We start from the raw sequence: 20,788 nt of genomic DNA, 5'->3' as shown, positions 1-20,788 counted from the left end.
GATAATATATGAATGGGACAAACCTTATGCATTTTGCAGACACATTCCGTAACTAACATGGATTGCCTGTGGCCTCTTCTTGAGTGCACGTTCAGTAGCAATCCCACGTTTGCTGCCATGTAGTGTGAAATGGTAAGAGGAGTTATGGGCTGGAAGAACTTGTGCATTATGTGCCTGCCACCTGATCTTGCATACATGTATACACTCAGAAGTAAGTCTGATAGAGCGCAACACAGCTTACTCACAAGACAATTATAGGGAACCTACAGAACTATTCTCCACTAGCTGCCAGGTTGTTTCGTGGAGAAGTTAAAGGTGCTTTGCCTAAAAGCTGTTTACAGTCTGGATCTGGGATACTCAAGGGAACATCTTCTCCCACATGTCCCCTGTCCCCTGTCCCCACTGAGATCTAGAAGCAACCATTCACTGCAAGTACTATAAAATTAGTGGAAATGCTAGATGGTTTTTGTTGTTTCAGAGTCCTGAGATTATGGAACATTTTTCACAAAATCCACTAGATCCAGCAGCTAAAATGCAGTTGTATATACATGTCTACTCAGAACGAAGCTCCATTGTTAAGGCTGCAATTCTGCACACACTTGCCTGGGAGTCCTGTCAAACTCAATGGGGCTTCTGAACAGACAAGTAACGGATTGCACTCTCCATCTGTTTAGGTGGGGCCTGAAAAACATAATTGGTTATATCCAATGCTAGTCCTACTCCACTGATATTAATTAACATGCCTAAGTTAGGTCCATTAATTTCACTGGGTCTGCTCTGAGTAAACCCTAGATACAACCTTTTACTCAGTTTTGTGTTTGATCACTGAATATTATTCTTTCTTTAAAATATTTATGCTTCACCTTTCCACAGTATAATCTATAAAGTGGCTAACATAAATTTAGATTAAAATCAAGAACATACTAGTGTAATTCTGTGCAAGTTGTTAGTGAATTCTTTAGTAAATATCCTAAGCATATTTACTCAGAAATAAACTCTTGCATTGAGCTGGGTTACCCCCAGGAAAGTGTCGTAAGTTTGCAGTCTGAGGCTGTATTCCTATACTCATTTACCCAGGAGTAAGTCCCACTTAATTCAATGGAACTTACTTCTGAGTAGACATGTATAGGATTGCTCTGCATGGCTATAAATATATTAGTTCTATCTGCAATTACTATTTACCATACTAAAATTATTTGATTGTTTCACGGGTTTTATTATTGATCGATTGATTTCCGTTGTCTATTCTCCCTCTCGGGATTTTTTTATTGAAAGAGGTTGAAAAATTACTAAAATTTTATGTTATTTAGTAATCAAAATACATTAAAAAGTTGGGCAATAGGATTGTAACTCTATGCTGGTCCCTATTAAAATTAATGTTAGCGCTCTGGAGCAATTATGGCTACAATACCTGGGAGAGTCCTATTGAACTCAACGGGCCTTGGTTCAAATTGGACAGTCAGAGGATTGTACTAACAGACCGCCCGCTCTAAATTCTCCTCCCTTCTGCCGCAAGCACGTTCCGTCGCCCTCGCCGTCTGTCGCAGCCCTTCGAACTGCCCGTCCAAGCAGAACAACCAATAGGAAAAAGGGGCGGAAGTCGGTCCTCCAATGAAAAGGAATTTTCCGACTTCTCTGGCCCCGCCCACTCAGCGATATTAGAGGCTTGTCGTGTAGACAAACTTTTATTATTTTCTTTTCCCCTTCCCCTTCGCGAGGCCCGGTAACCATGGAGACAGCAGAGCTAGGAAGGATGGCCTTGAGGCCCAAGATAGGCCTCTTGCGTTGCCAGCGTCTGTTAGGGTGGGAATGGGAAATGAGCGCCGTGGGTGGTGAAGGCCGCGCTGCAGCAGTGCACAGCTTAGTCCATCTTGCATGTTTACTTGGAAGTAAGCCCCCTTGAGTTCAGTGTCGCTGATCTTCAATGCAAAAGCTTTAAACTATTAAAGAGTTCCATAATCTTGCATACCTTGCTGGTGGATCGTTGGCTGATCCTTTCTAGGATCCCGTTTTCCATACACCGGGGATCCCAAACTGTGGTCCATGGACAAGGAGTGGTCTTTGAGATTCATTCTGGTGGTCCACCGTGCGCCTGTGGATTTGTGGTTGAAGATAGGAGACGCCGCATCCGTTGTATGAAATATTCACATTGATTTTTAATTGCATTTTGATTGCTTCTTTTATTTCTTATATTGGATTTTATTGTATCACGATTTCAATGCTATGGAATTCAGATTGTAATACAATGAAAAGAAGAAATAAAAGAAGCAATACAAATTCCATTAAAAATCACCCAGCGTCTAGGACGGCGCATTACAATTGCTGCAACATGCAGAAAAATCGTTAAGCGGTTCGCCAAAACCGTCAGCTATGTTCAGGTGGTCCATGGGGCGGAAATCTTGGGAACCACGCATACACAATCCTTCCCGAACCCCGACTGCCAGTTTCGCGACCTGTTTCAGGCTGTGATGTGGTGCACAAAGGGTGAAAGCTTGGAGCCGCTCAGGTTCAGCCCAGCTTTTGTTCTTATTTACATACGAGGTTACTATAGGCTGCTATTTTGTCAGGCTGGACCCAACCAACGCGTTTCCTGCGTGGCAGCGCCGCCTCCTTCCATGTGATGGTTTCTATTTTCTTTTCCTCCTACACCCGATCGAGAGAATCCTGTCCGCTTCCTGCTGCTGTCTAGTTTGCTGCTTTCCTCCTGAGAATTAATTTGGGGAATTGTGTGTGAGTATAGGGGAAGAGTTCAAGGCTGGCGGGAAGAAACAGGCATACAAAATACACCAATCAATTGAGTCAGAAGTAAAAGCGTTGGGCTGGTGGCATCTTTAAGGGCGGCAGATTAATTGCGGCAGGAGCTTTCCTGAGCATCCGACGAGTTGGGCTCTAGTTCACGAGCTTCTAGTCCGCAAGGAATCGTGGTCGACTTCAAGATGTCACAAGATTTTTTTGCTGTAAGACATTTGCTGGGCTACCCTTCTGGATAGGGAAAGGGTGGCTGGGGAAACCCGGCAGCCAGGATCGTGTTTCTGGTTTCTCTTTCGGTTTTCAACATCGAGCTTCTTGGATTGATAGTGGGTGGGATTGTGGAGACCTGGGTTTCTGTCTCCCGTTTGTGGATGGAGAAGGGACTTCATGTTAAGTCAAAACGGGACAGCAACCACCTGCATTTTTTAAAATTTGATTGATTGTTCTCTGGGGCACCCACTGGTAATTGGGAATCACAAGTGAGGAGAAAGCAGTGTTTTGCTTGAGTCCTGCTCGCTGGCTTCCCAGAGGCCACTGTGAGAACAAAGTGCTTTACTAGACTGGTCTTTGGCCTGATCCAGCAGGACTTTCATGTTCTTATTGCTGACTGCTGTTTTGTAGTTTTTTGTAGCCTTGCTCATTTACTTTTGTAATGTTTTCTAATTTAATTTATTTCGTTTCATTATCCTGTACTTTATTTATTTATATCCCACCTTTCCCCCAAGAAACTCAAGAGGGGTTGGTGTACATGGCTCTCCCTTCCCGTTTTAATCTTAACAACACCTAACAACACCCCTGTGAGGTAGGTAAGGCTGAGAGGCGGTGAATGGCAAAAGGTCACTCAGTGAGCTTCATGGCTTAGAGATTCAAACCCTAGTCTCCCAGAGTCATAGTCCAAAACCCTAACCATCACACCACACTGTATTTTTATGCTTGTGTGATGCTTCGAATGCTCTATTTGACTAGAAAAGCCATAATGATGATGATTATGTCAAGGAGGGTGCAAAGTAGGGCTGAGGAGGAGATATAGCCTGGGGGGAGCCCTGAGGGCCAAACAGAGAGTCCTAGAGGGCTGCATTTAGACCCTGGGCCTGAAATTCCCCACCCTCCTCTAAGTGTACTACAGTCCCCCCCCCCCCAAATTAAGCTCAATGCTTTTTAACCAGGTTTTCATTTTTAGGGTCACTCTTGAACAACAACTTTCATTCTGATAGCTGCAAACTATTTCAACTTGTTTCTGAAAAGAGCAAGTTGGCATCTCCCCCATGCCACATTTTTGTGGTTTGCAACCTTGCCTGAAAAGTGCAACGGTGCCAAACGCCGCTTCCACATTAGAGTTCCATAAAAACGTAAGAAAAGCTCTGCTCGATCAATCCTAAGACCTGTCCAGTTGAGCACCCTGATCACAATAAGCTTGAAAAGGGGACGTCAGCTGTATGGACAGCCCTTGGAGTTGTGAGGAGGGAATTTTGCTAAGTGCAGCTTTTCTTACCGCTGTGTGACAAAGAGCACCAACCAACATTCCCTCTTCTGGACAACTCATTAAAGGTATAGGAGCCCCGTCTCCTTTCGCATCTGGTTCCCCCATGAAAACAAAGAATCCTGATTTCCCATATTAGTTTTGGAAGGGAACTGATGCATAGCAGTTTACCAGAAGCTTGCAGGAGAACAGAAAGGCTAAATGGATGTGAATAGAAATAACCTTGACTCCCTTCTTTTCTCCTGTGCCTGTAGCAGAGGATCCACCTCGAAGGCCATGGAGATCCAGGAAATGGACCTGAGAGAGATGGGCTCCATGATCCAATCTCGCGTGGTCTTGGAGGTGTCCAGTCAGGTCCAGTCGCTCCTGGATGCCCTAGAGACCACCACACTAGAGATCGCAGTGACAGGCGAATCTGGTGCTGGGAAATCCACCTTCATCAATGCTCTGCTGGGGCTTAATGATGGTGACCCCCATGCTGCTCCTACTGGTGTAACTGAAACCACGCCTTCACCCACACCTTACCAGCACCCTCGCTTGCCCAGCGTCCAGCTGTGGGACCTGCCAGGCACTGGCACCCCAAGTTTCCAAGCCGAGCGGTACCTGCAACAGATGGGTCTCGAGAGGTACGATTTCTTCATCATCGTCGCCTCGGAGCGGTTCCGGCAGAACCATGCCGAGCTGGCCCGTGCTGTGGGCGCCATGGGCAAGCGCTTCTACTTTGTCCGTTCCAAGGTGGACCAGGACCTGTGGGCTTCGCAGCGACGAAGGCCAACCCATTTTCAGGAGCTTCAGGTGTTGCGGGAGATCGAGGTGGACTGCATCCGTCAGCTGCAGAAAGAAGGTCTGGATTCCCCCAAGGTCTTTCTGGTCTCCAGCTTCGAATTGCACAGGTTTGACTTCCAGCGCTTGCAGGATACTCTGGCCGAGGAGCTGGAGGACCACAAGCGGCATGTCCTGCTACTTTCTTTCCCCTCCGTCACCGCTGTGGCCGTGGAGAAGAAGAAAGCGTCGCTGCGCAAGCACATCTGGAAGAAGGCTTTGTTGGCCTGCGTCGTCTCAGCCTTGCCCGGCCTGCCTCTCCACCTCAATATCCCCATGCTCATGAACACTCTAGACTCCTACCGCAAAAGCTTTGGCTTGGATGACTACTCTCTGGGGGCCTTGGCCAGCGCGGTCTCGAAGCCCTGCTGCGAATTGAGAAGTCAGGTGTGTTCAACGTTGGGGAAGGATCTCTCGGAGAATGCCGTCCAGGCCATCCTGAGCCAAGCTGCCCTCTATGGACAGATGGCTGCCCGGCTGTTGAAGAACAAAGTGCCCCTTTTTGACAACTTGGTAGCTGGGGGCATCTCTTTTGTGGCTGCCTATTACCTGCTGCACACCGCCCTAGATAGCTTTGCGCAAGATGCCCAGAGAGTTCTAGAAAGAGCCTACAGTCTGGAGGATGAGGTCCAGGGCTCCCTCTGCTACCCTCCAGATCCTGGATTCATTTACGACTGAGTAAAGTGCTTGGTAGCCATGGACAAACACTCACCCACCCCTCTCTCTTTTATCCTCCATTTATGCTAGTCCTATGTCCCCATCACTTAGGTCCAACTGGCCCAAGACAATACATCCCAAGTTTCTGTGCGATCTTCGTGTTGACAGTTCCACCAAACATCCTGAGATAACTGCTGGAGAGAGGCCTTCCAAGAATGGTGCTACATAAATTGGAAATGTCCTGTGCAGTTTTTAATAGATATGGTGGGTTAAAGATCCTGGGGAATTTTCCCTAGTGGAGATGAAGTATGCAGTGGAATTACTTATCAGAATCCTACATACGGTGGCCGGCGATGCGTTGTCTTCTGGAAAATTCTGAATTGGAAAATTTCCCAGTGCAAATTAGGATAATTTGCATAGGGTAGTCTGCATAGGAAAATGTTCAGTTTGCACTGGAAAATTATTGATGACCTAGAGACTGATCCAATTTAGCATGTTTCTTTTATTAGTGTTTAATAAACAAAGCTAGAAGGGTTGAAATTGACAAGGTAGTAGCATGTTTGCAGTTGGCATCCATTGGTTGTTATTCATGAACTGAAGAAATGGAAAATGTTCCACTCTGTGTCATCGACGGTGGCCTTGACAAACACTCCATATTCTGCTGCCATAACAGTAGAACGATGCAGATTTAAATGCGTTCCTGGGCAGTGGTAGAGAACCAAACTCGTTGTGGTACCATCTTTCCTTCGTGAATAGCAAGCATGGTGTATGTGTGCTTGTGTGCAATTCTGATCAGGTTCATGGATTAAAGTTCCTCTCCACCCGTGCCATGGTCTTGATCTGACTCATCAACTGTTTGTAAAAGGAAAACAGCAATGCAAGGGGCCAACTACATGACAAATAACTTGTCTAGTTATTTCCCCTAACTGGGGAAAAGGTAACAAATTGGCTAAAAATGTCTCCAGTTGATGGTGACTGCAGGGTAGGGGTGGAGAAATTGCACCTCTCTTTTCCTTTCTTTGCAGGATATTTTCTTTCCCAGTGGCAACGTGGGGGGGGGGAGAGATGATAACTGAGAGAGACTACGCTTTTGTTTCTGACGTTAAATGGATTTAACAGTAAGGAATGCAGTGGGAGGGAGGCCACACAATGGATTGGAGCCAGGAATTTAAAGACTGTGCAGTGATGCAGCCAAACCAGAACATTTTGGTTGCGTGAAATAGGCAGCAGGAGGAGAAGCCCTCTAAATGGAGCGGCTGGCAGGCAACTTCTCCTCTGGATGCAGCATGAATCGCTTTGAAAACGCAGGCTTCAAATCCACCTTTCAAGGTTTGTAACTCTGCTCATTACCTTAATCTCAGGAATGACCAATTCTGACTTTACCAACCTGGAGCTATGTCATCTGTGAGCAGGTCCATTGTTTATAAGAGCCTTCGTGTATTCTTAAATAGAGACTGGCATGAGTGAGAGAGGCTTACAGCCATATTACCCTGAACATGCTCAATCTTGGAAGCTAAGCAGGGTCAGGCCTGGCTAGTACTTGGATGGGAGACTGCCTGGGAATACTGGGTGCCGTAGCGTAGAAGAAGGCAATGGTGAACCACCTTTGAATACGTCTTACCATGAAAACCCTATGAATATATACAAAAAAGATTCATAGGATTGCCATAAGTCGTAATTGACTGGAAGGCATATAACATCAACAGCGAGTGAGAGATGCCCGTAATGGTACTGTAAGGGAAGGTATTCATGCAGGGGGGGAGAACCTGTGGAGCTCCAGATGTTGTTGGGCTCTAACTCCCATCAGCCCCAGCCAGCATGCCTGATTGAGATGATGGGAGTTGTAATCCAACAATATCTGGCCGAAGGTTCTCTTAATGGAAGACAGAAGTGCTTCCAGGGCACTTTGATCATGAATCATGCAATCTTCCTCTGACGTTATACTGCTGATACAAATAGGTAACTTATGAGTCATTATCTTCATGTGCCAGCTCTGAAAATGTATTGATGGGCTCTCATGGTTTTTAAGATTGATACAGATTTTCTAATTAACAGTCTCAGTATTTCACAACTCAGAACAATCCCTTATTAATTTGCTCAGCAAAGTACGCCTTTATTTATCATCTGTATTTTTACAGTGTAAAGGATATTTCTATCCAATAAAAGTTTTATTCTTCTATATCTCGTCCTTTTGTGACTTGTTCATTGTACCCAAAGGGTCAAGGAGACCCATTTAAAGTGAAAAAGAGGCAGCGTTTCACACAGAGGGAACCTTAGAACCTACTTCTTCTCTTACACACAGTCTAGGTATTGCACATTGATATATTTAGCCTTAGTGGTTCTACCAAGGCTATGTTTAAGCAGTAAGAAATGAAGATCCCACATTTCAATGTTCTCTCTCTATTTCTTTTAAAGATTTCTTTTAAAAATTGATTTCTCTCTCTTTGATTTCGTTTGTAATTGCTGTAGCTGAGCACATCTCCTGCAGGATAGTGAAATATGCTCGATCAGTGTGGGCAGAAGGGAGATTTACTGGAAGATCTCTGATTGATCTACAGGAGATCAGCTAGGATTTTTGACTCATTTTTTAAAAATAGCGAAGTGATATTTCCATCTGATTACGTTGCTGAAATGAGGAAAGCCTGGTGATAACCTGGAGTGGGTTTTTCAGAGCGAGAGGTCTATGAACCCAGTTCAGTTCTGCCACAGAAAACAAATTCCTAGGCTCAGAATGTGCTCAGAGGCAATCTGTTCTTTAATCCTCAGTGTATGGCTTTTGTACCTGGCTCTCGTTGGTGGATCTTGGGCTCGTGTAAAAAACAATAGATCCAGCAAGTCTGTAGTCTGTGCTAGATGGTACCAGCTTTTATTTAGAGCCTGGTTATGGTATCCAGCTATCCCTGCAGAGTAGGGATGGAAAGATCTGTCAATTTTAGTTCTCTCAGTTTTCCAATCTTACGTTCTCCACATTTCTGCAGCAATTTGCAATTTTTTTAAAAACACCCATGAAAGTTCTCCAGCATTTTAGTGAGAATTTCTCCTACTAAATACGTTTTTGTATGCAGTTTTGATTAATGTGCACAGTTTTGCAAGCACTTTCTCCTGATGTAATGCATTTTTGTATGTTAGTTTCCCTAATATATTCATTTTTATGCACACCTTCCCCTAATATATGCATTTTTGCGAGCATAGCTTCGTTGGAGAACTGCATCACAATAGTTGGGTAAGTGCTAATTTCGAAGGATAGCTGTGTTTCGGTTTTCATGCTGTATTGGAGAATGCAGATTTGATGAATTCGGCTTTAAATTTGAACTGAACTGAATTTCTCACCCATCCCTACTGTAGAGCCATGTGCCTCTCCTGTGCTCTGTTTAGGATCACAGGGAACTGCCTTATACTGAGTCAGACCATTGGGCCATATAACTCAGTATTGTCTACTCTGGCAGCAGGTCTTCAGGGTCTCAGGCAGAGGTCTCACCCAGACCTACCTGGAGACTTCAGAGACTGACCATGGGACCTTCTGCAAGCACAGCAGATAGTATACCACTGAGCTATGGCCCTTCCCCAGGTTTCTTCAGAGCTCTTCCTCAACAGGTTGGAAGCAAGGACGCTGCAAGGAATGGAACGAGCTGAAGTGGCGGAGCTGCCTGCGTACTGTGATACATATCGGAATGCAACTATCGCGTGCTTTAGACAGGAGATGTAGTGCACTCGCTGAAAAGGCCAGGCACCTCTGTCCTAGCACAGCTATTTCTGGACAGATACAGGTGGCAATATTGACGTTGCTCAAACCTCAAGAACTCAGCCTTCTCCAAGAGGGAGAGCAGCAGTGTGTGGCAGCAGACCCAGGAGATTAGATGCAATGCACTGGCTGAAAAGGCTAGCAACCACTATCCTAGGACAGCTGTTTGGGGTCAGCTGTTTGGACAGCAGGCAAAATTGTCTTTGCTCAAACCTCAGGAATTCAGGAGGGAGAGTACCAGGGGTAGCAACAGACCACAGAGATTACAGAGGAAATAGGGATGACCGCAATGAGCATTGTGTTAAGGTGTTGTTAATGTAACAGGTTATTAAGCAGGGTTCTGTACAGCTCCCTGGCAGGGCTAATTGGATTTAAATCATGATTTAAACCACTTCTCTGGAGGACCTGATTTTAATTATTTAAATCAGTTTAAATCACTAGTGAGGGAGATTTTATTCAATCATCATTTTTAGTAGAAACACATTGTTTAATGTAACCTTAATACATATCCAGAGATGTAGGTTTCATTAGAAGGTACGGTACACACTAACAATTCTTAATTTTTTTCAGATTAATTTTAAACAAAAATGGGGCAATAATTTGGTCATTTTAATACTAAAGCAGAATGAACTTGTGAAGTCATTCAGGAGATGAACCAGCTCCAACTCTTCAGTTAATCTTATTTTTGTCACAATGTGCCTGAATCGCCACCACCAAACAGGCTTTTAAATTGTACTAATAAAATTGCTTATTTTTCTGGTTAGTTTTCTTCAACAAACAGCGACATTAACAAAACATGCACATGGCTTTTTGAAAGGTTAATTACTTCAGTTTTTGGATAAATTTTTAAGTTCTTTGAAAAATGTGGGCAATTTCAACCAGGAAAAGTTAGATATTCCTGGTATTTAGACTCTAATAAAATCGAGCAGGTTAATTCATATAAATAGTTAGGCCTATGGTTCCAAGAAACGGGATTATGGAATTCTCATATAGCATATTTAAAAGCGAAGGCAATGAAAAACATGGGTGCAATTACTCGATTCTATTTCACCAGTGGTGGAAACTATATTCCGGCAGCCATACGTCTAATTAGACATAAAATTGTCCCGATGCTGATGTATGGAGCTCATATTTGGACTCCATACTATAAAGGTCGATTGGATTGGATTATACACTCTGCCTTGAGATCTCTGTTTGGGGTCCCTAGATGTGTTTCTGGGGCCTCACTATTAGAAGCTGGGCTGAATTCTATAACTTGCTTAATATGGCTCTACACTATTTATTTTTGGATTCGCTGTATGAAGATATCAATTCCTGAATCTTATGTGGTATGTTTTTTAAATGATTCTTTTTTTAATGCTTCATGGCCCAAGCTGGTTATGGAGAAGATTATATCGGTGGGTTTATCTCCTTCTGAACTGTTAAAGATGGATTATAATATTGCCAGGACGATGGTAAAACGCAGATTAATTGATATAGATAATCAGGCATTAATGAGTTTGGCTAATGGCCCTTCCTCTCCTTGGGCATTGGGTTTGAGCATTCTCCCTCGTTCTGAGGGGATGAAATATCTATATTGGTTGACCGTCCCAAAATACAGACGTGCTTTCACGCTGGCTCGTTTTAACGTTCTTCCTTCCAATCTATTACAGGGCAGATTTAAAAAAATACCAAGAATTTTTAGATACTGTCCCTGTAAAGATACAGAGATTGAGACTATTTCTCATGTTTTATTTTATTGTAAATTATATGATCAGCTTAGGAATGATCTTTTATTCCCAATTCTCTTAAAATATCCAGGCCGATCCAAAAATATAATATTAATAATTTTACTACAAGGTCAGGATGTAACAATTACTTTGGCAGTTGCCAAATTTATAAATCAGGCCATACAGATTAGGAAGGACTTTTGTGGGTCCTGATTATGATGGATATTAAATGATATGCAGATATGTAGATTTATGTATAAATTTTATTTTTGTTGTATTGTTGTTGATTGTTGTTGATGTTTGCTGAGGTCTATGGATTGTGCAATAAAACGATTGATTGATTGATAACCAGGGATGTGGAGTTGGAGTCGGAAGCAATTTTGGGTGGAGTCAGAGTCGGTAGAAATGTGCCGACTCCGGCTTCAAAATAAATTTTGATTGACAATTTTTTTAAAATATAAATTCAAAATGGCAAAGAAGCTTCCCATGCAGTCAGCTGTAGTTGAGCATTTCACCATAACTCAAGATGGAAAACATTTTGTGTGTCAGTGTATGACACAGGACTCAGATGAAGACAAATGCTGTGATGCCAAGATCAGCGCATATTCAGGCAGCGATAAAAAGGCTCCTATGAGAGCTTCCAATTTAAAAAGACATTTACAGTGCTTTCCAGGGCTGTGGAGTTGGAAGCAATTTTGGGTGGAGTCGGAGTCGGACAGTAGAAAAATAGAGGAGTCGGAGTCGAAGGTTTGGCGTACCGACTCCACAGCACTGATTTCAACCAAGTCCACGAGAAACTTAAAATATTGGGTGGTACAGTTATCTCAGTCTTCTTCACCTTTGTCTTGTTCATTGTCTGGAAAAGAAATACAAGCTTTCCTGCTTTTTCAATTCCCAGTTTACTTCTCAATTTAGAATGAATTAGACCAAAGGAAGAAAAAATTTTCTCTGCACTTGCAGAAGAGGCTACCGCTGTGAAGAGCTGGATTACCACTTCAGTCTCCTCTAAATCAAATCAATCTCCTTATTCAGATCTACTACATTTCCCTAAATTCTCTGTCCATTGACCTCTATCTTTGAGAGGCAAGGCCAAGAGAAAGACAGGGAGCGCTTCATGTATGCCACCTGCAGAATTGGTTATCTCTGATCAGGTTATCTCCTATCTCCATAAACTGCTGTTAACATATTTATAGAATATAATTAGAAGTTGTATAATTAGTATTCCTGATGATATCTTTAACCTTTGTTCTTTTTTACTAATTGTTTTAAGAATATGTTGAAATCTGCTTTAAATTTAAAAAATCCAATTTATTTTTTTAAAAAAAACAGATTTTTTTAAAAAAAACATAGATTGTTTAGCAACCCTGCTCCTTGGTAGGGCTCTTTACACAGGCCTGCAGCAATGTTTCTTCTAGTCCGTGGGAAGAGAAGGGAGACTGGAGTCTGGGCCGTACTTAACAGGACAGGGCACAATTAATTCAGAGAATGCAAGCAGGACCTCTGGAATTTAGGGGTGGGTTTAAGAGAACTAGCCAGTGTGGTGTAGTGGTTAAGGTGTTGGACTAGGGTTCGAATCCCCACACAGCCATGAAGCTCACTGGGTGACCTTGGGCCAGTCACTGCCTCTCAGCCTCAGAGGAAGGCAATGCTAAGGGTCGCCATAAGTCAGAATCGACTTGAAGGCAGCCCATTTCCATTTTTAAGAGAACCAGGAATGGCAGGTGTCTCTTGGAAGTCTGAGAAGAGGGATGGACTGACAAGGGGGTTGCATTGCCATTTCAGTGGCATTTTCCCTATTGGGGAAAGGGCAGAAGGTGACCTCTTCCACATCAGCTACTTAAAAGTAAAACAAAGTTCCATCTTACAAGGTTTTGCTGCTGCTGAATAGCTCAAATGGAAACCTCAGCAAATATTCCATTTCGAATTTAGGACATCACTGCTGTCCTGTCCTTTACATACAGATCTGTATGTGGGCTTCCTTGTCCCTTGTCATTTATCACCATTGTTCCTTCCCCTTTGATGCTTAGGTGGTGCTGTGAGTGCTGTTGCTTATGAAGTAAAAACAGCACCACTCTCGCATGAGAGGCCTGGAACCTCACGGTTTGCAGAAGTATAAAAATCTTTAGAAAACAAAATCTTTGGGGAGAGGAACCCTAAAAACAGCCCATTGAGGACTGGATGTGCTTAGCAGACACGGAATGCTGACACTCTTATTATGGAATTTTTTTAAAAAAATTCAGGTGGAATGGAATGGCATAGCAGCACTTCATGCTGCAACATTTTGTTGCAGACCATTCTTGTTTTAGCTACAAGGAAAACAGCTTATTTAGAAATTGTCCATAAAAGCCTCTATGCAGAAAAGTTTGTAAGTTTCTTTAAAAGTTCATTTTCCCATGTGCAAGAATTTCTGGGACTCGCTAGATGGCACTCTGTCGTCTCTCTATTTACTGCCAACAATGAAATGTCATATATTGAATCACTAGGGGATGCTGTGCCACTGTCCAGCTAAATCTGGTAAAAGTACCTACTGATAAAAGAAATGCTTGGAACCTGTCTTTACATAAAGGGAGGTAACAGAGGAGGCAAATTAAAATGCTTACGAGGATATTTAAATGCTCCCCAGGAATGGAACCTGAATGAGTGCCAATGCTTGTTAAATGCTGGTTTAAGATCATGCGCCAAAGGTGACTCACACCAGGGCAGCTCATACAAAAGGGCATGGGGTTACTTTGGTGCAATGCAGTTGCTCTCAAACTCCCCACCACCATCATAAACCACTTGAAAATTGCTAGTGGCCTAGGTAGATCACCTTTAAAAAATGTTTGTTCTGTAAATTAAAGCATAGACATAATCCAAATTTTCATACCTTTTTTTCTTCAGGGCCGGTATCAATGTCAAAACCAGTGCTGTGTTATGAAAATCATGGGCCTCAGGATAGGGCCTTGTTAGCCTGCTTGATCATCCAGCCCTGGGGAAAAAAATGAATGAAGTGCAGGGCCAAGCAGAGGTACACTCGACTGTTCTGCAACTATTCCGTGGATCATCATTGGTCTACGGTCCACAGTTTGAGAACTTGGGTGTAATAAAAGACACGTTTGCAGAAGGGTGGACCAAATTTTAATCACCAAGGGAAAAATAATTGTTTTCATCAGGTTTCTTGTGGATATTTCTAACATTTCCTAAACAATTATGCGTAATACTTGTTAATGCTAAATAGAACAGGGGTTCCCAAACAGTGGTCTGTGGACCACCAGTGGTCCGTGAGCTGCTTTCAAGTGGTCCTTGACATGTCCGCATTCCATATTCGCATTGGTTGTGTTTTGTCTTGCTTTGCTATTTCTTATATTCTATGGAATGCAAGTTGTAATACAAGAAAATACAATGTAAGAAAATATAAGAAATAAAAGAAGCAAGAAAAAACAATTAAAAATAATCGAGCACAGTGCATTACAACTGCGACAACAGGCAGGGGGAAAAATCATTAAGTGATCTGCCAAGACCCTCAGAGCTTTTCAAGTGGTCCGTGGGGGAAAAAAAATGTTTGAACCACTGAAATAGAGCATCTTTACTCGGGATGGGGAACCATAGGCCTGGGGCCCGAATGTGGCCCTCCAAGCTGACCTCTCTGGCCCTGGGGCTCTTCCCAGGCCACACCCCTTGCTGGCCCCGCTTTGCCCCCTCCTTGAGTGTTTGCTAAGCTGGAGCATGTTGGTGAACTCTGACAATGCCTCTGTCTTGCTTCCCTGCCTGGAGGATAGCAAGGGGCGTCTGAGTTGTGTGTATAGAAACCAGCCTAATGCATACAGGTAAAGGCTGCAATGATTGCTCTGCCCACTTTTTGTCTCCAGTCCCATCCAGCACTGGCCTGGTGGCTCTGGAAGGTTTCCCAGAAAGGAATGGGGTTCTTGGGCTGAAAAAGGTTCCCTATCTCCGACCTACATCTCCAACAGGATCAGCAGGGCAGACCAAGGCAGGATACTCTGGCTGAGGTGGTGAGGTGGTGGAGCTGATTTATTCTATCTAGGATAGTTGAGCGCTCCCAGGTTCAAACTGGGTTGGTTCAAATTAACCTGAGCTGTTTCTCTCCCACCCACCCCCCATATCTCAGCTTAATCTGAGCTAATCTAAACAGATTTTATTCCCATCTCTCTATTCATTTGGGGCGCAACAGTGTCTTATCCTTAACCCCTTCCTACCCAGTGACTTTCCTGCTGCTGCTGTTTTAGTGGCAGGCAGGCAGGCAGATCCTTCTGGTGCCTCAAGTGTCACAAGGAAACTTAGGAAATGTAGATTTCCCAAGCACCACGAAGTTATACTTCCTAAATATAGATCCCCCTTCTCTTGCTCACTTGTGTCAGATGCTCTCTCTTGGCACTCCAGTTGTGGGATGGAGTGGCCCTCATTAAATTTCACTCAGAGGCCTTCCTCCAGGCGTCCCACCACATGAAATGAGGTGGGTGGCAATGGGGGAGAGGACCTTACTGGTGGTGGTCCCCTGTTGGTGGAAGATTAATGTCTGTTAGGTGTCGATCAAAGAACTTTAAAGTTTTTTTCCTAACGTATTCTTAAAAGGGCTTGCTTGTGGTTGTGTTTATGTAATGCCTTTCCCTGTTTTATTGTATTTTTATTCTGTTATTGTAAACTGACCAGGGAATTGTTGAACTGAAGGGCAGTACAGAAATGTTTTAAGTAAATATGTCAATGATTCAAGGGTGCTGTCTCCACTCCTGAACTCTGAAGTGGTACAGCCCAGATTCAGGTTTAAGAATGTCTGTTAGAACTAGCCCTTTGTCACAAGGTAGGATCCATTGGGGGTGGGGGCATAATTTTTTAGCTTCCACCTTCCACTCCTTCCCTTGCTCATTATAACAATCAGCACCATTGGAGTAACTATGCATCTAAGACACCTCCCCTGAAATTGTCATAGGCCTCATCTGCACCATACTTTTAAAGCACTATGAGACCACGTTAAAACAGTCATGGCTTCTCCCAAAGAATCCTGGGAAATGTAGTTTGTGTAGGGTGCTGAGAGTTAGGAGACCACCATTTCCTCCACAGAGCTACAGTTCCCAGTGTTCACTAACTACAGTTCCCAGGATTCTTTGAGGGAAGCCATGGCTGTTTACAGTGGTATCATAGTGCTTTAAACGTAGGATGCTGACGTGGCATACGCTAATGGTGAATAGCTGGCAAAATCAGTGCATTTCATGGAATAACTAATTTTCATTTTCCCCTAGACTTTTGTCCCACGTCTAAACAAGATGGTGAAGAAAAGTTGGCTTAAAAAAAAAAGCAGCCTTTCCCCTCAGGTTTCTAGTGGTTAGTTCTCTTTTCCCCTGGATCGTTGGCATCACCCTGGATGTCATATGTCCGTTAGCTGACAGAAATACAAGGCTACTTCTTGGGGAGATGCTGTAGCTTGGTAGCCAAGCACATGCCTTGCGTGCAAAAGGTCCCAGGTTCAATCCCTGGTATCCGGTCCCAGACAGAGACATGTTGCGGCAAAGGACAAGATGGTGCATCTCCCCATTCCATGTGCAGATGCCAACGGTGCTGGCAATTGAGTCTTACTTCAACACTGGGATGGGACAGCATCCTCCACCCCACCTGGGGGCATCATGCTAGTTTGGGGTGGTGATGGTGGTGCAAAGCAGGCAAGGTGGCACATCATAGCTCATTCTCCAGCAAAAGGAAATGGTTGAAGAGGCTTAGGAGGGACAGCTATGGAGGCTGTTCACCACCACTGTTTCCATTTCCTCCAACATCTGCTGCATAAGGCAGCTGCCTTGCTTTGCCTAATGATAGGGCCGGCTCTGCTGGCATCTCAGGGCCAGATGGCAGACAATGGGGAGAGTTTTTGGTCTGAGACCTTGGAGAGCCGCTGTCAGTTAGGGTAGACCAAGGATGGGGAACTGTTGTGGCTCTCCAGATGTTGTTGGGCTCCAACTCGCATCATCCTCAGCCAGCACGGTCAATGGTGGCTTATATTCACGAAGGATAAGGCAATCATTGACTGCTACCCATGATGTGCGATGTTCTACCTCCACTGTTGGAGGCAGTATGCTTCGGGGTACCAGCTGCTAGAAACCGCAGGAGGGGAGAGTGCTTTGCGTCCAGGTTCTGCTTGTGAGCTTCTCTAGGCATCTGGTTGGCAATTGTGGGAACAAGATGCCAGACCAGATGAACCATTGGCCTAATCCAGCAAGGCTCTTCTGATGTTCTTATGGTGGGAGTTGTGCTCCAGCAACATCCCATCCCTGCGGTAGACAACACTGAGTTAGACGGACAAATGATCTCAGCTGCTATCAACCAATTTCCTGTGTCCCTCCCTGAGCTGAATGTCACTCACCCGGGCGTGATAAGTCTTTTTTTTTTTACTGCCTGCCTGTCTGTGCAAAAGCAAGGACATTGCCAATCAGGCTCCGTTTCATAACCAACAGATTGCAGCGTTGTGAGCCTCCATTTGTGTTGGCCTACTTGAGGCTTTTGAATAGCTAACTTGCTTAATGGACACTGATGCTCATTGACGTTAGGAACTTAGCAAGATGCCTTCAGGTCACTGCCTCAAGTGAGGGATGCTGGTGGGGCAGGAAGTGTCTTTGCCACATGGCCTGCTCTGCACCCGCATGCTAGTTTGCTGCCCTCAGGTAGCAACTTTGGGCCAGTTACTTCCTCTCAGGATTGTTGTGGGGATTAAACGAGGAGGGGGAGAACCATGAACTTCTTGGAGAAAAAGGTGGGATATAAATGCAATCAATCAATCAATCAATCAAATATCATCCTTCGCCTCAGGCAGGAAAATAACTTGGGACAGACCTGGCTGCCTTATAACTTTCCCCCATACCCCTTCGCTTCCCGCCTCCCCCTTTGCCTTATACTGAGTCAGACCATCGGGATCATCTCGTCCACGATCGTCTACTCTGATTGACAGGGGCTCTGCAGATTTTCAGACCGGGGTCTTTTCCAGCCCTATCTGGAGGTCCCAATCAGTGTAGATCAGGGGTGGTGAGCCATATCTAACCCAAAGGCCTCATTCTCGTCCGGGCAACCTTCCAGGGGCCACATACCAATGGTGGACAGAATCAGAGGCAAAAGCAGACGGAACAATGGATGCAAATGTTACCTTTGTATAGTTGGCTAGTTTTACATACACTTGCACATCCCTCTCTGTCCTCCATCCAGGAAACCCAGAAGCATTATCAAGGGCATATTCCAGCCAGGCAAAAACGAAGGAGGGTGCATAGCAGGGATGGAGAGGGGATGTGGTCTGGGAGGAAGGCTGTGGTCCAGAAAGAGTCCTGAGGGCCATATAGGAAGGCCTGAAGGCAGAGCTTGGAAAAGTTACTTTTTTGAACTACAACTCCCATCAGCCCAATCCAGTGGCCATGCTGGCTGGGACTGATGGGAATTGTAGTTCAAAAAAGTAACTTTCCCAAGCTCTGCCTGAAGGGCATGTTTCGCTCCTGGGTCTGAGGTTCCCCATCCCCAAGGCAGACAATACTAGATTCGGCGGTCAAATAGTCTGACCTAGCATAGGTTTTCCACTATACGACATGTCCTATATTCCCAGCTTAAAAATCACTAGGGACTGGCTGCCTGAATTTAGGCATTTGGCTGGAATTTGGAATAAATGTTGCATCCATCCGATGGACAAACTGGCCTTGCCTGGGGTTTCTCTTGCAGATACATAATGAGGACTCCCCCTTTTCAAATGACGTGGGGCGCAAGGTAGGAATAAAAACCTGAGAAAAGAGGGCGGGATGAGACGCAGGGGACCTCCCCAGCTCTTAAAATAGAGTATGCACACTTCCTGATGGCTGTGACCTATGGTTACCCACCGCCAGCTTTGTCCTCTTATTTTTTTACAGCTTCTCCTTTCTTTGGGATTGTGCTCTTTACTAGCCGGGAGGAGCTCGCATTTGCGTGAACAAATGTTTGCAGAAAATGGGTAAATGAGTCCAAAGTCTCCTATCTCTGGCTTCTGAAGGTGCCACCTAGCCCACGATGGTTTGCTCACTGCTGTCACGTTACATGTTCTTCTGCTTTCTAGAGCAAAGGGGGAGAGAAGCAGGATCTCCTGGGTCCTTCTGCTTCTGAATCAGGGAGACAGCATTCAGAAGGTGGGGGGATGGAGAAGGAGGGCAGAGCGGGCCAATTGCACCTTCCAGATACACTTCCTGATCTGACCTGGGAAGTCTGGTCGTCCCATTGGAAACCTGGTGCTTAGGAGTGGGAAAGAAGGGCTAAGTCTGCAATCCAAAGTCCATTTCTCAAGGGGTATGTCCCATTGAACTGAATGGGACTCATTTCTGTCAGTGAACCTTTGGCTCTCCAAATGTTCCTGGACTACAATTCCCATCATCCCCAGCCATGCAGACTGGGACTGATGGGAGCCTCAGTCCAATAATGTCTGGAGGGCCACTGGTTCTCCATCCCTTCTGTAAAAATGAGGTTTTGGGTTGGTAAATCCACTCTACTCTGGCTGGCAGTGGCTCTCCAATTTCTCGGGCAGGGAAGAATCTTGCCTGTTCCCTGCCATCCCCTGAAGTCAGGGATGGGCAGCCTGTGGGCCTCCAGATGTAACCTGTGGCTACAACTCCCATCATGCCTGACCACTGGCCATGTTGCTGATGGAAGTTGGAGTCCACCGACATCTCGAGAGTCACAGGTTCCCCACCTCTGCTTTCAGTGGAGATGCCTGAGATGGAATATCATCCTTTCACATGCAGCGCCCGGCTCTACCACTAAACTACAACCCTTCTCCACTCTTGAGTTTATAAGTCCTGATTGTATGAGAAAAGGGCTATAGGGCTATGGCTATCTGTGTATTATCTGCAGATATTCCAGCAAGCTGCGATGGGGGCTGCAAAGAGGATTACACATCTAAAGTCTCATTAACAAGAGTCCAGGATTGAAATGTAGAATGTGCAGAACCTGAAACAGATCTTGTTAACTGACGGGCAAGTTCCCCCCTACTCAGATTGGACTGGCTCGTAATAGGCCAAGCAATTTTCATCCAGATTGATTTTTGAGTCTGCCCTGTAGCCAGCCAGCAGCCAGCCCCAACCCTCTGCCTCTTGCTCATCCAGTCAGCCCTCCAACTAGCATTCAAGAAATTAGAGGAGGAAGGGGAGTAAGACACACCCTTCATTTCCTTTCTTCTTTCCTTCTAGTTGCTGCTACTGGAGGACCAGTAGGGTGGGGGGCAGGAGAGAAGGAGAGGGATTGGAAAATTGTGTGCATGTTTTCGAGGAGTAGCTGCTTGAGGGGACAGAAAGAATTGAATTCTTCTCTGGTATGGGCTTTAGTCTAAGCCTGAGAATAATTGGTGTGAGTAGGGTCATAAAGCCTTGTGTTTCAGTTGCACATTATAAGCCTCTGAGGCCTGTGTATCCTAACTGGAAAACAGGAGTCTCAGGTCACTTCCAGACAACCTGTTTATTGAGTATTGGTCCTGATTTGTTTGCACAAAGGTTGTGTAGAGGTTAGACGATGCTGGCGATGTATTGAGCATTTATTTTCATTTGTTTCTGGGGAGGTTAAATGATGTTGCATCAAAGCAAGTGTTTCCCCACACTTTCCAGTGCATTCTTCCTGTCCTTATTGTAAAATGTCCCATTTTTTTTG

At 44.7% G+C, this 20,788-nt stretch overlaps 1 protein-coding gene across 2 annotated transcripts; it reads left to right on the top strand.

Annotated features, from left to right (window-relative positions):
- The first annotated feature begins 2,599 nt into the window (after positions 1–2,599).
- LOC133370609 (interferon-inducible GTPase 5-like) lies at positions 2,600–7,817 on the top strand. Of its 2 annotated transcripts, none has more exons than XM_061597170.1 (2): positions 2,600–2,730; positions 4,486–7,817. In XM_061597170.1, the coding sequence occupies exon 2, from the start codon at positions 4,508–4,510 to the stop codon at positions 5,729–5,731; it is 1,224 nt and encodes a 407-aa protein (XP_061453154.1). In that variant the 5' UTR covers positions 2,600–2,730; positions 4,486–4,507; the 3' UTR covers positions 5,732–7,817. The 2 variants fall into 2 exon arrangements, with proteins under 2 accessions (XP_061453154.1, XP_061453155.1); XM_061597171.1 differs by lacking the exon at positions 2,600–2,730 and adding an exon at positions 2,807–2,957.
- Positions 7,818–20,788: the final 12,971 nt, after the last annotated feature.

The sequence above is a fragment of the Rhineura floridana genome, chromosome 15 (assembly GCF_030035675.1).
Source record: "Rhineura floridana isolate rRhiFlo1 chromosome 15, rRhiFlo1.hap2, whole genome shotgun sequence".
NCBI classification, from domain to species: domain Eukaryota; kingdom Metazoa; phylum Chordata; class Lepidosauria; order Squamata; family Rhineuridae; genus Rhineura; species Rhineura floridana.
This window is presented reverse-complemented; position numbering and strand designations above follow the sequence as displayed.